The 15624-nt window shown below is 41.3% G+C and overlaps 1 protein-coding gene across 1 annotated transcript in view; it reads left to right on the forward strand.

The window, feature by feature from the left end:
- Window positions 1-1515: 1515 nt before the first annotated feature.
- Window positions 1516-15624, forward strand: part of MAOA (monoamine oxidase A) — a 92053-nt gene continuing 77944 nt past the window's right edge. Inside the window, exon 1 of the mRNA XM_016943709.3 lies at window positions 1516-3233. Coding sequence (XP_016799198.1) covers window positions 1943-3233 — 1291 coding nt within the window. The 5' untranslated portion in view covers window positions 1516-1942. The remainder of the gene's footprint in view (window positions 3234-15624) is intronic.

The raw sequence follows: 15624 nt of genomic DNA on the forward strand, positions 1-15624 counted from the left end.
TGTTTCTTCTTTCTAAAACATTTTTACACTCTCTCTCCCAAAGTTAATCTCCAGAGGGGTCAGGACTCAGGACACCCTAACACTTTCTTATCCATGTGGATCTTTCTAATATAACATTTGTCAGAGTTTGTATTTACACATCAGATAGACAGTTGTCTATGTCCTCTATTAACTCATCCACTAGACTGTGTGTTCGATGATGATGGTCTCTGTCTTGTGTTGCCTGTGTATCCCAGTACCACGCCCTGTGCCTAGCACATACTGTGAAATCAAGTATTTGAACGAAAATAAATGAAAACAATGAGAATAAGGAGAAAGGTGGACAGAATCACATTAGAAAGAGCTGATTTCTTCATATCTAGTTTTTCTTCTCTCTATGCTCAAAGTCTACCAAGATAAAAATGATTTCAATTTAGCCATAAGTCTCAAGTCCTTTTCTAGGAAGTAAAAGTTATTGAAACAGGATGAAGAAAAGACTAAATCCATATTTCTTTACAGTTTATTCAACAAGATGTTTGATACAGAATGGGGTGAGGGGCAACAGGAGGAATGTTTATAGGTGGGAGCAGACATCATTAGCTTCCTCGAGTTCTCATCACTTTCTCTAAATTTACGTCACGATTTCACCTATTTTTTTTTTTTTTTTTTTTGAGACGGAGTTTCGCTCTTGTTGCCCAGGCTGGAGTGCAATGGCACGATCTTGGCTCATCACAACCTCCACCTCCTGGGTTCAAACAATTTTCCTGCCTCAGCCTCCCGAGTAGCTGGGATTACAGGCATGCACCACCACACCCGGCTAATTTTGTATTTTTAGTAGAGACGCGGTTTCTCCATGTTGGTCAGGCTGGTCGTGAACTCCCAACCTCAGTTGGTCCGCCCGCCTCGGCCTCCCAAAGTGCCGGGATTATAGGCGTAAGCCACCGCGCCCGACCAGATTTCACCTATCTTTGAGAGTTCCAGTAATGACAAATTCAGCTTCTGATGACAAATTCAGGATAACAAAAAGTGGAAAATTAAGAAAGGGATAAAACTAGCAAACAGAAGGCTGGCTGCACGGTAAAATATATGCACTAAATAGCACTCTTTTCAGTAGGATGGGGAAACACATGTTTTCTTATTTCATTTGTTTCTGCACCTTAGCCATCCCTTCGACCTTTTAAAATGCAGTCCCACTTAATACATGATAGGTGAGTTATTTTTCTTGCCTACTTGCTTCGATTTGGGTTAAGCGCCTCAGCTTGAAAAACCCCACAGAGAACCAACAATTGCCTGGTCTCCCCCAAGTGACGGTTCTCGCCCCGCCCCGTCCCGTCTCGCCTCGCCCCGCCCCGTCTCGCCTCGCCCCGCCCCTCCCCGCTCCTCCCCGCCCCTCCCCGCTCCTCCCCGCCCCTCCCCGCTCCTCCCCGCCCCTCCCCGCTCCTCCCCGCCCCTCCCCGCTCCTCCCCGCCCCGCCCTCAACCTAGTGAGGGCTCGAGGCTGCGCAGACCTCGACGGGCCCTACATGACGTCACAAAGGGGCCAGACCAAGTGGGGCAGCACCCTGCGACCCTGCGATCCTGCCTGGCTCAGCCGCCTTCATATATCTGCTTCCTTAAGTCCACTCTTGCCCAGATAGCTTTCAGTTAAAACTAAAGAATGAAAGCACTAGGTTGAGAGCCCACGCGGCTACACCCACATCTACTCCCCCACTCTCGCCAGGCAACCGCGCCCGCCGCCTGCAGTGGCATCGTCCGGCCACGCCCAGTGGCAGGGTTTCCAGCGCGAGCCTGCAGGCAGGCCGGGAAGGCGGAGCCAGGCCGGCCTAGAGTCACTTCTCCCCGCCCCTGACTGGGCCGGGAGCACGGGGCTGGTCTCTAAGAGTGGGTACCGAGAACAGCCTGACCGTGGAGAAGGGCTGCGGGAAGCAGAACACCGCCCCCAGCGCCCAGCGTGCTCCAGAAACATGAGCACAAACGCCTCAGCCTCCTCCCCCGGCGGCACCGGCACCGGCACCAGTACCCGCACCAGTACCGGCACCGGCACCGAGCGCAAGGCTGAGGGCCCGCCCGAAGCCGGGGGCACAACTGCCCAGGTCCCGAACCCGGACTCCAGCTTGGACGACACCTCCCACAGCCTGTCCGAATGGAGCGTCCGTTCTGAGTGGCGGTCCGTCTCGGATCCGCTAGCCAGTTCCCAGTGGAGCACGTCCTCAACTGCCGAGGCCGCCGCCTGGAGCTCCAGCATACACTCCCCAATCAGCACTACCGGTCTTAGCGAGAGTATTGACTCCGACTCCAAGAGTGGCCTCCGGGGTTTCAGCGCTTACAACCCGAGCAGTCGGATCCCCAAGTCTACCACCAGCTCGAACTCCTCCGATGGGGCCGTCACAGCCTCCAATCAGGACACCGGCATTCCCTGGGTATTAGTAACAGGACCTACCCCGCCCGTAAACTCCCCCGTAGAGTCATTGCAAGGGTCTGCCTTCTCCTCAGGGTTCAGCACCCCACGGGGTTTGGTAAAAGGACCGACCCTGCCCCCGGATTCCAACCTGACCTCAGTGCCCGACTACACTTGGATATTTGTACGGGGACCTCCTATACCCAATGACCTTTCGCAAGTGTCAATACAAGCACCTCCTACACCCAGTAACACCCCCCGAGTGTCAGTACAAGGGTCTGCCGCATCCTCAGTGTCCAGCTTCCCCTGGGGTTTGGTACCAGGACCACCTCTACCCAATAACATTTCCCCAGTGTCGCCACAAGCACCTCCTGCACCCCATAACATCCCCCCAGTGTCAAGGCAGGCGTCTACCCCCACCTCAGTGCCTGACACTCCGCGGGGTTCAATACAAGAACCTCCTGCACCCAGTAATCCTTTCCAACTGCCGACACAAGGACATTCTAAACCTAATAACTCTCGCCGAGTGTCAGTACAAGGGTCCGCCCCGCTCTCAGTGCCCAGCTCCCCCCGGGTATCAGCTGAAACATCAGCTCCGCCCCTGGGCGCTCCCGGAGTATCAGCAAAAGGGTTCGCCCCGCCCACAGTGCCCGGCTCCCCCCGGGTATCAAAAGAAGGATCGGCTCCGCCCCCGGGCTCCCCGGGGGAGTTGATAGAAGGGTCCTTCCCACCCTTTGCCGTCCCCACTCCTGTGCCTACGACCCAGGAGCGTGTCAGCCAAAGCATGGAGAATCAAGAGAAGGCGAGTATCGCGGGCCACATGTTCGACGTAGTCGTGATCGGAGGTGGCATTTCAGGTCAGTGTGGACCGTAGCGGTGGCCTGGGGGACCCTGGCCAGTGAGGGGTAGGGGAACCTACAGTAGCTCTTGTGGTGTTTGGGGGTCTCTCATGCATGCGAGAGTGTAGTGTAGCCATGGCTTGGCCCCATATCCTGCGAGGTAGGAGTGGGGGTTGTGCCAGTTTTGCTGGTGGTGTGACTGGGGGAGGCAGACACAATAATTTTACTACTACTACTATTAAATACTAATATTTAATTAGCTCTTGCTGTGCAGTTGTATTTAGCACTTTACGTGGATTTTCTCAGTCCTCAACAGTCCTGTGAGGTGGGAACTAAATTCATCCCCGTTTTGCAAAACCAAGAAACTGAGGTCTGGGGAGTTTCAATAACTCTCTTGAGGTCGAATCACCTAGCTTGTAAGTGGCTGAACGATTTTCTCCCATTTAAGACCTGCAGTACTAATTCCTGAGGTGGCTGCTTTGCCTCACTGATTTCATATCCTTTGCCCTAAACAGAACATCAGGATACAGATTTCTGTAGTATTGAGGGAGCAGTAGTGTTATTCCAGTCCTGCTCTTCTCTATTTTCCGTAGAAAATTTAGTAGGTGAAGAGGAAGGAGGTAGACTCCTTTAAGAAAAGGTTAAAAGAAAAAGAGGGGAAGAGGGGGTGAGCTCTTAAACTATTCCTGTGTGTGTGTGTGTGTGTGTGTGTGTGTGTGTATGAACTGTGTTTATATATATATATGAACTGTGTTTATATATATATGAACTGTGTTTATATATATATGAACTGTGTTTATATATATATATATATATGAACTGTGTGTGTGTATATATATATATGAACTTGCAGGAAGGTGTAGGACATTTATTGTCCAAAGAGAATCCCTTTATGAAGCAGGGGCTGAGTGCCCTGTTGTATCCTCCTTCCTCCTTTCACTAAGAGCTCCCACCACCTGAATCTTGTCTTCTGATGAGCCAGTTGGTGGGCCAGGGTGCCCCTGGTCCTGGCTTGGATTTGTGGCTAACCAAGTGAGTGGTGCATGAGGCTTTCCAATATCTTCCTGGAAGCCTCATCATGATTGATATATTGTCGCCTATGTTGCCATCATTGGTAAAATGTTTGAAAATTAGGAATTTTGTTGCCTTTAATCCCTGGCTAGAATACCACACTGACCTATCCTCCCCCCACTAGGTGTTAATAATTTCTGAGTTATCCCTGCAGGATCTGATTCAGAAAGAGAAAGATGATGGGAGGGAGTAAGTAGAGTGGCCCCACAGTAGCCATTTTTATATATAAATCTTTCGAGGAGACTCTGAACATGCTACAAATTAATGTTGGGTAGAGATAGCTTTATCTGAACCCAACATTGTTTATCCTGAACAGGCCAAGAGAAGAGATTGGCATGAACTGTTGCTTTGACAGTTCCAGCCAGTACCAGCAAAAACATACATGTATGTTGGAGCATCAGAGGAAAGCAGCTCCTGGTGGAGAGTAAGAAAAAGGAGTATTTCAGCTTGTTTCTCTTTATTTATTTATGTATTTACTTATTCATTCAAAAAACACTTGTTGAGTACCTGCAATGAAGTGGACTGCTGTTTCCCAAAATCTGGTCCCACTAGGCAAGCCTCCTAAAAGCAATATGGTTGTAGATCACTGGAAAATAAATATGATGACAATGTGTTATATACATTGACTAGGGGTTCTGGGTCCTCTCCCATCTCCATACCATCTGTATTCTGCAATTCAGAGTTCTTTCTGGGATTTTATTCTTAGTCTTTTTCTTGTTCAGTCTCCAGAATTCCTTAAGGAGCGCTGTTTTTTTATTTTTCCTCTGCCTGATTACCTGCTCTTCCTCCCTTTCTATACTTTATGCTCCATACTTGGTCATTAGCAGAGGTGAAATTACCATGTAGCGGATAAACTTTATGCTTTATGGCCTTATAAGTGTAGGTTGCTTCTGGTTCTCATTCTAAATAAATAACCAGTTTCATACTCAGTCCTGTATTTGCAATTTTGCTTTCTTATTTCTTAGAGAGGATACCCAAGTTATATATAAGTTGTAGGTCCCACAAAACCTGAATCTGTCCATAGTCACTCTTAATTATTAATTTATTTCCATTTGGGGGAAGTAGAGGGCATTTCTTGCACAGTAGTTCACACCTCTATTCCAGAGGCCAGCTTCAGTGACACTGGAAAAAGCACTTGACTTCCTCTAATGCCATCTCCATCAGTCAGATCTGAGTGATTTTAATACTCAAACTGACCAGAAACATTGCTTTCTATCTGTGGTACCTTCCCAGATGGTTCACAACTAAAATGAAAGTAGTTGCAAGTGTGGCTCATGTTAGATCCCGGACATAAACTGAGTGTTTCATGAGCGGGTGAGAAGCATCACTTCCCAAGCATTCCTGTGAATTCAGAAACATACCATTTTTGTGTGTGCTTGGCAGTATCCCATGAATTACTTAATAGTCCCTTTGGCAGTTTTATATGCCTTTGGATGTTCTTTATAACTTTTATTAGGACTTGTACACTTTGATAGGTTACCCACACATTCATAATACATCACCAGTCCATAGCATCAGCAGTGTTATTTCTATTATATAGCACCCAGAAGAGTACATATTCTAAGTGACATTACTCAAAATTGATCCATATTAGCAACATTTTTTAAATAACTCTCTACACAGAGAATAGCAGCATCTTGATGTATCTCCTTTTTTGTCATTATAAAACATAAAATAGACTATGTCTTACAACCACAAACTCTTTTTATCTGCCTAACCACCAATTAAATAATTATATATAGTATGTTAATAGTTGAGAGGGGAAATAACCCTGCTGATTTGTTGGTCTAGTGGTATCTTTAAAATGCTCTGGTCCTTAACCATCATTCATCATCTATCACCCATTCCTTTTTGAAACTCCTTTCATGTTTTCAGCGATGCTATTGGATCCTGAATTTTTATCCCACACTGATTGCTGCTTTTCCATCCCTTTCATTGTGCTCATATTCTTGCAAACATCTGGTTTTGAAAGGTTCCACTGTTCATCACTTTGGGGCTCTTGGTACTCTCTCCCTCTCTTTCTCATTCTAGGACTTCAGCTGTCCCTTATCTATAGAAAACTCTCAAGTCTCTAATTTGAATCCTCTTCCTTCCCTGAACTCCTGTCCCATAGCTTATCTGCTCCTGGGTATTTCACGATTGAACACTTCAGGTTCAACATGTACCATAGCTACTGTGCTAGCCAATCCAGCTTCTTTTCCTCAGTTCCTTGACTCTGTTCTTAGCACCACCATCCCTTCTATAATTTTTGACATAATCTTTTCTTTTATCTTCTGCACCCTTTTAGCAGATCCTTCTCACTCTTCTTTGGGGCTATCTCTCTTCTCCTTTCTCTATGATGACCTCCCTCCCCCCATCACTAGGACAGACTCTTTTTTTAAAATATTTTGTATAAATGTAAGGGATACGACTGCAATTTTGTTACATGGATAGATTGCGTAGTGGTGAAGTCTGGGCTTTTAGTGTATTCATAACGTGAATAATGTACGTTGTACCCATTAGGTAATTTCTCATCATCCTCCTTCCTCCTGCCCCACACCCTTCCAGTCACCAATGTCTATTATTCCATACCTCTATGTCTGTGTGTGCACATTATTTAGCTCCCACTTATAAGTGAGAACATATGGTATTGGACTTTCTATTTATGAGTTGTTTCACTTAAGATAATGGTCTCCAGTTCCGTCAATGTTGTTGCAAAAGCTCCTGACCCCTGAAGCTACCTGGTTATGACCCCCTTCCCAGTGGCCACCCTTTACAATAATGGCTCTCCCTTTATGTCCATCCTGCATTCAGTGTTCTCCCAAACTTGATTTTTCTTAAACACTTCTTTCATCACCTTGCCCCTCTGCTCAGGGCCTTCAATGGTCTCCTATTAGCAGCCTCCCAAACACCTCCCTATCCCGCCCCCCATCATGACAAGTAGCATTTCCTACTATTTTCCAACATGGAGCTGAGCTTTAGTCTCACCACCTCGTGTCCTCAGGCTACACTACGTTTAGTCCCTTCATGCCTTTTCTGTTTTTATCTTTCTTAACATGGAAGTGCTTTTCTCTTACATTTATATTCTATCTATCCTTCAATGCTTGGCTGAAGATCCTTTCCTTGATCACTCTGGCTCCCATTGATTTTTCTCTCCTCTCGTAGAGCTTGTAATCTGTACTTAACAAACAATTTACACTTATTTTCTATCTCTTATTTCATGATTTGATTTTAAGGATAATGGCTCAGTCACTGAATTCAGTTGTTAGTTCTTACTCATGAGCTGCCACAGATACAATAAATGACAGAAAACTAGCAGTGGAAGATTTTTAAATCTGCCCTCAACTGAGAATTTCTGAAATGGCTCTCTTTAGCAGAGAAAAAAAGGAAACAAGAAAAAAGCCCACCTCCAGGGGACAATGTATACTTCCTTCATGAGTCTGTTTGGAATTTGAGTCTTTGGGTCAAAGGGGTTTTAAAAGGCAATCTAGTCCAATCACCTAAGATTTTAATCTTCTTAACAGCACCTCGCTAGTGATTAGAGCCAGATGGCTGTAGCTTTGAACGCATTTAAGGATAGGAAATGCTCGGTCTCTCAAAGCAACTCATTACAAGTAGAGGTAGCTCTGGCTCCTGGTCTTGTTTAAGCATTTCAAGAACCTCTACCTATATACTAAGCAGTGACTGGGAATCATGGGGAAAGAAAGAGATATATAATGATGAGTAAGTAGCATCCCTGTACATAAGGTACTTCTATCTTCTGGAAGAAGTAATCAAGTGGGTGAATAATTGACATGAATACAGTGAGATAATAATTGATATGAATATAGTGAGATAAATATCCATGCGGTGAGATAAATATTAATGTTTTGAATATGAACAAAGTGCAGGGATCTTGAGAGATAAGTAGAATTTTAACAGGTAGAAATAAGAGGATGGAAAAAAAGACATACCATACAGGAGAGACTAGAGGAACACAGATACAGTCATGAGGGTATAAGCCAGATATGAGCAGTGCTTAATTTCCCAATGGCGAGAGTTCCAGGGAATGAAAATAGTTGTTTCCTGTGCCTCTAGGTATGTGATCCTGGTAGCTATTGAGATGAGCCCAGTGTGCCACGTCTACCCATGATTTTTGTTCCTGTGTGAGCTGTGAATGGTTAGCGAGCGCACAGTGAAAATGCCTTAGTCATAACGCTGGATTGTCCTGGGTGAATAAAGTGTTTCTTCATTTTTTTTTTTTGCAATTAAATTCCAAGTGTCATGTAGAAAGACCTCTTCATGTCCAAATAGTGTTTAAGCAATAGAACTCCTCTCTATTTTTGTCCATCGGCTGAGCTCTGCTAAAAGAATTGAGAACACTAGCTGCCCAGAATTCAGTGCTGTATAAAACCAGCAGGAATGAATTTTTCTTATCTTCTGAGAGACAGAAAAGCCATTTTGCAAGAGAAATAACTAATGTTCAGTGTTCCAATGATTGAGTCCACAACATACCACAATTTCCCTTTTTGCTGAAATATATCACCCGTAAAAATTATTCTGCTAGGACCATTTTAGGCATTTTAACCCAGAACTTGGCAGCATGTACTGTGTGGTTTTGCAGTGATTAAGAAAAGCTTCCATTTAAGAAATGCCACTTATTTTTGGTGTCTTAGTTATTTAAATACTCTGAGGTTCAATGTGGGCTGAGCATTAATTTTTTGCTGTTTAGGACACTTCTCTGCCCCTAATTTATATTTTATTTTTCTAAAAAATAAACTAGGGTGTTTTTACTTCATAAACTTTTTAAATACTAAACAAAGAATACAAGAATTACATTTATTTGTGTTCTGATTTTTTTTTTTTTTGAAAACTTCATGGTTGAAGGAGCTTTTGGATTTATCTGGCATTAAATGGGAAATTTTAGCATTTAGTCAATACTAATTGATTTGAATTGTTACATAATCCTCAGCTATTGTGAAAAATGTATTTAACAATAGATCTAGGTATAGCATAATTGCATACATTACAGAGACCAATAATGGATAAAAAGAAACATGGAACACCATTATTGGTGAATATTGGGTCACAATCTTTGTGCAGTTATGGCATAGAAATATTTTAACCTATGAAAAATCTTGCAGTATTTGCATTCAAGTGTACTCAGAAAGACTAAGGTTGTATTCTAGTTTTATATTACATATAGGGTGCCCAGCCCTGTGATTTAGAAAGTGTAGACACCCGATAAATAGTTGTTAAGGAATATACTTGTATGTATGAGATGTATAGATTTCATAATGATAGGGTTTTTTTTTCATTGTAATTAGAACTTCAAAAATTGAATCAAAACATTTTCTAAATGTTGTGAGCATTTGAGACAAATTGATTGTTGGGACTGTTTCTCCTCCTTTATCATGACAAATATTTTATATTTTTACCAGCAATTTGTATTTTCCTTCAAACAATCTATTTCTTGTTATGTTTCCATCTGTCATTGTGTATTAGGGAAATTTAAAGTCTTTGAACTATGGTTTTGTCACCCAAGAAGTTGGATTAAGTTATATGTGATATATCTTCTGGTATGGATTTTTAGTAATTAGTCAATTTCATGAAGATCCATCTCTTTAGCTTTCTTTCTTGGACCCTCCTCAACGTTTTTTTCTTCTATGCTTTATTCTGGGAAGAGTTTGCATTATCTGTCATACTGACATTCTTCACAAACTTGAATCAGGGCCTGGGTCTCTCCACAGGTGCTCATTCACACTTTCCCCATGGCTTCTCTGAGACTTTGTTTAAAACCCTTTTCTAGTTGTTGCTAGGCAAAAGTAAACAAAGCACACTCAATAACAATATTTAATTGATTGACTAAGAGTGTTAAGAACATAAAAAACAGATGATAAGATTTAAGAGTTGAAGTAATTATATATTAACCATGTCCAAGGGTTATAGAATGGTGGCCTGTAAGAGCCCAAAGGGACTGAAACAGAGGCTCAGAGGGGTCCAGGGAATTACCAAATGCCACAGAATTCTTAGCTGTCTAACTTGTCCTTGGATGCATAAAATACTGACTTCCAGGACAGTGCTCTTTCTGTACCTCACCTCACTGGACCTGCTTTGTCAGCTCATCCATAGATCTGCAGTAAACCTTATTATTGCTTTACTTTGAATGTTGATGCTCTAAAGCATAGTGACTACTGCTTAACAGTAATTTATATATTATAAGATATCACAAGGAATGTTATTGCTTTCTGAACATTTAAATTTAAAAATATGGGACACCCTATTAGATAAAATGACTTTCATATGACAAATCTATTTCCTTGTTGGAAAGTCCATTCCTGGTGCATTTAGGATATGTAGAGATTGTTGGGATAGTTTAGATCAGTGATTCTTGACCTTTTGGACCAAATGTCTCTTGGAAAATCTGATGAAAGCTATTGGACGTTTTCACCAAAAAATGCATATTTTTACGCATAGATGTTTTTCTCCTCTGCACCAGGCCAATGTTCTGGAAACCTCTTCTGCGTCACTGTCCTAATAGTGTAATTATTTTTAGCTGATACTGGGACTTCACGAAAGTGGTGAAAAATATTTCAGAGGATTCATTATATCATTAGACAGTTACTAGTAATGAATTTTTAAATAGACCATGATGAAGAGTCAAAACATTCAGGCTGGACACGAAGGCACCTACATTTGCTATATTAGCTCTATGATAACTAGAGAAGTGAAACTGACATGTTTTGAAAAGAAAGAATTTGGGAGAAAACATTGGTGAAGGAAATGGAAGGCTGTGGTGGTTGAGATTTCTTTTAGTAGTTTTCAAAGATTGTTTATTTAAAGTATCATTAGCCCATCGTCTATTCAGTGACTTGTGTGAGGCATAGAATCTATGTAACCTCTGTGTCACAGGGGTTACAGAGATGAGCCTGAAATGCTCTTCAAAGTTGGTTCAGAGGTCCAATGTCAGCACAGAGGAGGGAGGAGTTAATTCCACCTGGAGGAAGTGACAAGGAAAGGATTTCATGGAGGAAGTCATACTCGACAGAAGTGTCATAGATTTTGGATAAATTCTGAAATGTAATGAAGATGACCTTTAAGGTGACCGTTTCCAGATTAAATGAGTTAGCTTGGAGCTGTGGCCTAAGTTGAAGACCATTTTCTTGCTTGTATGTATCTGTTCATTCATTCAGTAAATATTTGTCAATTGTGCATCGCTGTATGCCTTGAGTAAAATTTGTGGGGTTTGCTCTCTGCTTCTCTGCTTTGGGCATATTGCCTCAAAAATCAAATGCCTCTTCGAAAATCTGATGAAATCTGATTGCCTCAAAAATGAGGCAATATGAGTTGATATTTGACTATACCTTTTATCGCCCTTGGAGTGTTTAGTCCAAGAGTCCAAATGTGCAGTTATGTAAGAATTCTTTTGGCCAGAGACCACTTCACTGAATAATAGAGAATTAACAATGTATCATGCAGTGTACTCTGTGCAATTCCTAGGTGATGATGCATATCAAAGTTGAAGAAAGATGTCACTTTCGGGAATAAAGAGAAAGAACTAGGCAGGTATACACCATAGCTACACTAAAACCTTGCTCCAACATGCTCAGCTTGTGCTCTGGGCATTGTTCACCTAGGACCTTGCCTTTGGGAGTTTATTATGCTATTTGAACAATCAATCTTATGAGAGATTAAACAAGCTTTCCTAAAGTGTGTTTTCAGGTATACATTTTTTTAAAAAAGCAGAGGGTGGATAAATGCTGAGTTAAATGGGTCTTTTTGCTGCAGGACTTCTCAGGACCATATGCCAGTGTGCACCAGGCATTTCCCAGAAGGAGAAACAGTATATGGTGTCTCAACTTCCATGAACATTGATACTTCTCCCCAGAGCATCTTTCTTGAGGACTCATGTTCCGTAAAACATTTAGGGAACTACAGCCCATCCTAGTGTGCAGAGTCCAAGGACAGCAATATGGAGTGTCCCTGGTGTATTTTAAGTTTCAATGAAAGAATGGGGCGAATAATGAATTAAGGGGTAATTGCATTCCCTAACTTGGGTGAGATCCTTTTATCTAAAGTGAAGATGAATGCTGAACAATAATCAAATAAATTAAGACTGTCTAGACAACCAGTCTGTTGAATTCAGGGCAAATTGAAGTTACTTGTTAGCTTTCATCTGTTTATTACTTGAGACAGCCCTATCTTTTTTAGCCTATCAAGGGGATTAGAAGATTTGGCCTTTCCAAAAGCAGAGAATTATGTATCTGAAAGGAAGTACAAAATACAGATAGGCATAGGTATAGATTAGATAGATAGATAGATAGATAGATAGATAGATAGATAGATAGATAGGAATGGTTTTATATATCAAGGGCAAGTTTGTGTGTATATTGATATTCTCTGTTGTCTTCTGCCAAAAAGCACAATGCTGGTTCAAAGATCAGAGAATGTGCTAGCAGTATTTAGAATCTGCTGACTTACTTAGGCATAAAGGTTAAAATGACATGCCACCCTATCCTTGTCAATGTTTCTTAGTTGCTTGAGATAAATATATTCTAGGTAGCATTAGAAACTTCCCTGTTGCCCTCATCCACATAAGCATGATTTTGTTTTCTTAGTATGTGGTTCTTCTATTCATTGCAACAAGCATTTGGGCACCGCAACGTGCAGGCTCCATCCTAGGGATGCAAAGATTTGTAACACATTTCTGTTTTTTCGTAACACACATTTAGCTCATTTATGCATCTCAAGGTTAATGCATCTAAAACAAGACACTTGATATTTCCCCATAACTCTTCTTCCCCTGGCTGTTTCCAACTTAATAAATGGTACCACTATTTAACCAGTTGCTCAGGTTAAAAACCTTGAATCCATTCTTGGTTCCTCTCTTTTTGTCATACACCACATCCATTCCAGCAGCAAATCCTATTGGCTGTAGCCTCAAAATATGTTCTGTATCTCACGGCTTCCCACAACAACTGCAACCACAGTTATCCCCACCCAAGCCGTTGTGGTCTTTTGCCTTTGTCCAAGCCACCATGATCTCTTGGCCAGAGATCTGCCTCTTTACTAGTCTCTGTACTTCCTTCCTCTTTTGCCCCACTACAGTCTGCTTTCCTCACAGAAACCAGGATGATCTTTAAAAAAGTTAAAATAAGGTGAATCACTCCCCTACTCATAAGCCTCCAGTAGCCCCCATCATACTTAGACCAAAACCTAGAGTTTTGATGTGGTCTACAAGACACCCTGTCACTTAGTCTCTTCTTACTTTTCTAGTCTCATCTTCTCCTCACTAATTTCCTTTTGGCTGTGCCAGCCTTACTGGTCTTTGAGCACATCGGCCTTTTTCCTATCTTCCCCATATACTTGCATGGCTCACTTCCTTACTTCATTAAGATCTCTGCTTTTCTTCTCACTCATAGGTGGGAATTGATCAATGAGAACACTTGGACACAGGAAGGGGAACATCACATACCAGGGTCTGTCATGGGGTGGGGGGCGGGGGGGATAGCATTAGGAGATATACCTAATGTAAATGACGAGTCAATGGGTGCAGCACACCAACCTGGTGCATGTATACATATGTAACAAACCTGCACGTTGTGCACATGTACCCTAGAACTTAAAGTATATATATAAAAAAAGATCTCTGCTTTAATGTCACCTCTCAGATGCATTCACTGATGATCCTGTGTAAAAGCACTCCCCACTTCCATGGCTCACTCTCCCCTTACTCTGCTTTATTTATCTTCATAGCACTTAATATTTCCTTAATAGTTCCTAATCACTTAATCTTAATATTTATTCCTTTATTTGTCTCTCTTTCCCATAAAAGTGTAAGCTTCATGAGGACTTAGTTATATTCACCTGTATCACAGCACCTAGGATGATGCCCGGGACTCAGTAAGAGTGCAATATTATTTGATGGGTGAATAGATGAAGGAATGACTTTAGCTAGGTTTATGATACTTGTGAAGGGGTAAGTATATGTACTTGCAGAAAGATTCCATTGTTATCCATGCCTTAGATGCTTCGCATGAAGACAGCCCACATTTCATATATCTGTAGGCTGTATTTGAAACATTTTAAGGGGAAAAATAATTTGGGGTAGCAAAAAATTCTTAATGTTTGTGTGTACTAGTTTTCTCTTTGCAAACACAGTGATGTTCTACAGGAAACATATATATGCAGTACATTCAAGTGAGTGTATATTGAAAGATGACTCTTCATTCCACTTCAGCCCCAAGCACTATACCCCAAAAATAACTGCTATGATAGTTTATTGTGTATCCTTTCAGATATTTACTGTGCAAGTATGAAGTATATACATTTTTTGCTATTCTACAATGGGCCTATACTATATACAGGGAATCTCAACTTTGCTTATTTTACCTTATTTATTTCAAAGAACTTTCATTCTTTTTAATAGTTGTATAGTATTTCAAAGAATGCCTCTACCACATCCTTGTATGTAGCTCTTGGAGCACATAGGTAAGTTTATATGTAAGAGAGCTTGCTAGGGTTGTAATTGCTGGATCAAAGGGAGGTCCATTTATAGTTTTGATAGTTAATGACAACAAGGTTGAATCACTTTACTTTGCCACCAACAGTGTAAGACAGAATCTGTTTTTCTGCATCCATGTCAATACTATGTTTTAACTATTTTCATTCTTCAACCCAATAAGCCAATAAATGGTACCTTATTTTTATATTTCTCCAGTTATGAGTGAGATTGAACACTTTTTCATTGAAAGGCATTTACATTTCTTCTGTAAAAGTTTATGTTCACATTTTTTTAACCTATTTTAAAAGCATGTCTGGTCATTTTTCCTTATTGATTTGTGAGAACTTTTTATATTTTGAAGAAATGAATTCTTTGTTGAATGTTACAAATATTTTCTTTTTATGGCTTCTGGGTTTTGTGTCTTGCACAGAAAGCATTCTTTATTCCAAGAATATTACTTTAGAAAAATCTGCCTTACTTTATTCTAGTTTTTTAAGGTTTTTATGTTATGCATTTAAATCTTCTGAGTTTATTCTGAGTAAAGAGTTAGAGAGAGATTCTGCTTTACTTTTTAAATTTCCCCAAATCAGATGTCTCAACACAATTTATTGACTAAACCAGGATTTACCTACTGATTTGTATAATTTAGGCTATTTCTAGACCATATGCTCTTATTTCTCTGTCTCTCTAATCTTGTACCAGCACAACTCTTTCTACTGTAGCTTTGTCATACATTTTAATGAAAAGTTGAGCTAGTTATAATGCTTTTTCAGGAATTTCCTGGCAAGCTGGCCATGCTATTTTTCCATGTGAACTTTAGAATCAGGCTTTCTAATATAAAGAAAAAGTTACTAATATTTTAATTGAGATTTCATT

This window comes from Pan troglodytes, chromosome X (assembly GCF_028858775.2).
Source record: "Pan troglodytes isolate AG18354 chromosome X, NHGRI_mPanTro3-v2.0_pri, whole genome shotgun sequence".
NCBI classification, from domain to species: domain Eukaryota; kingdom Metazoa; phylum Chordata; class Mammalia; order Primates; family Hominidae; genus Pan; species Pan troglodytes.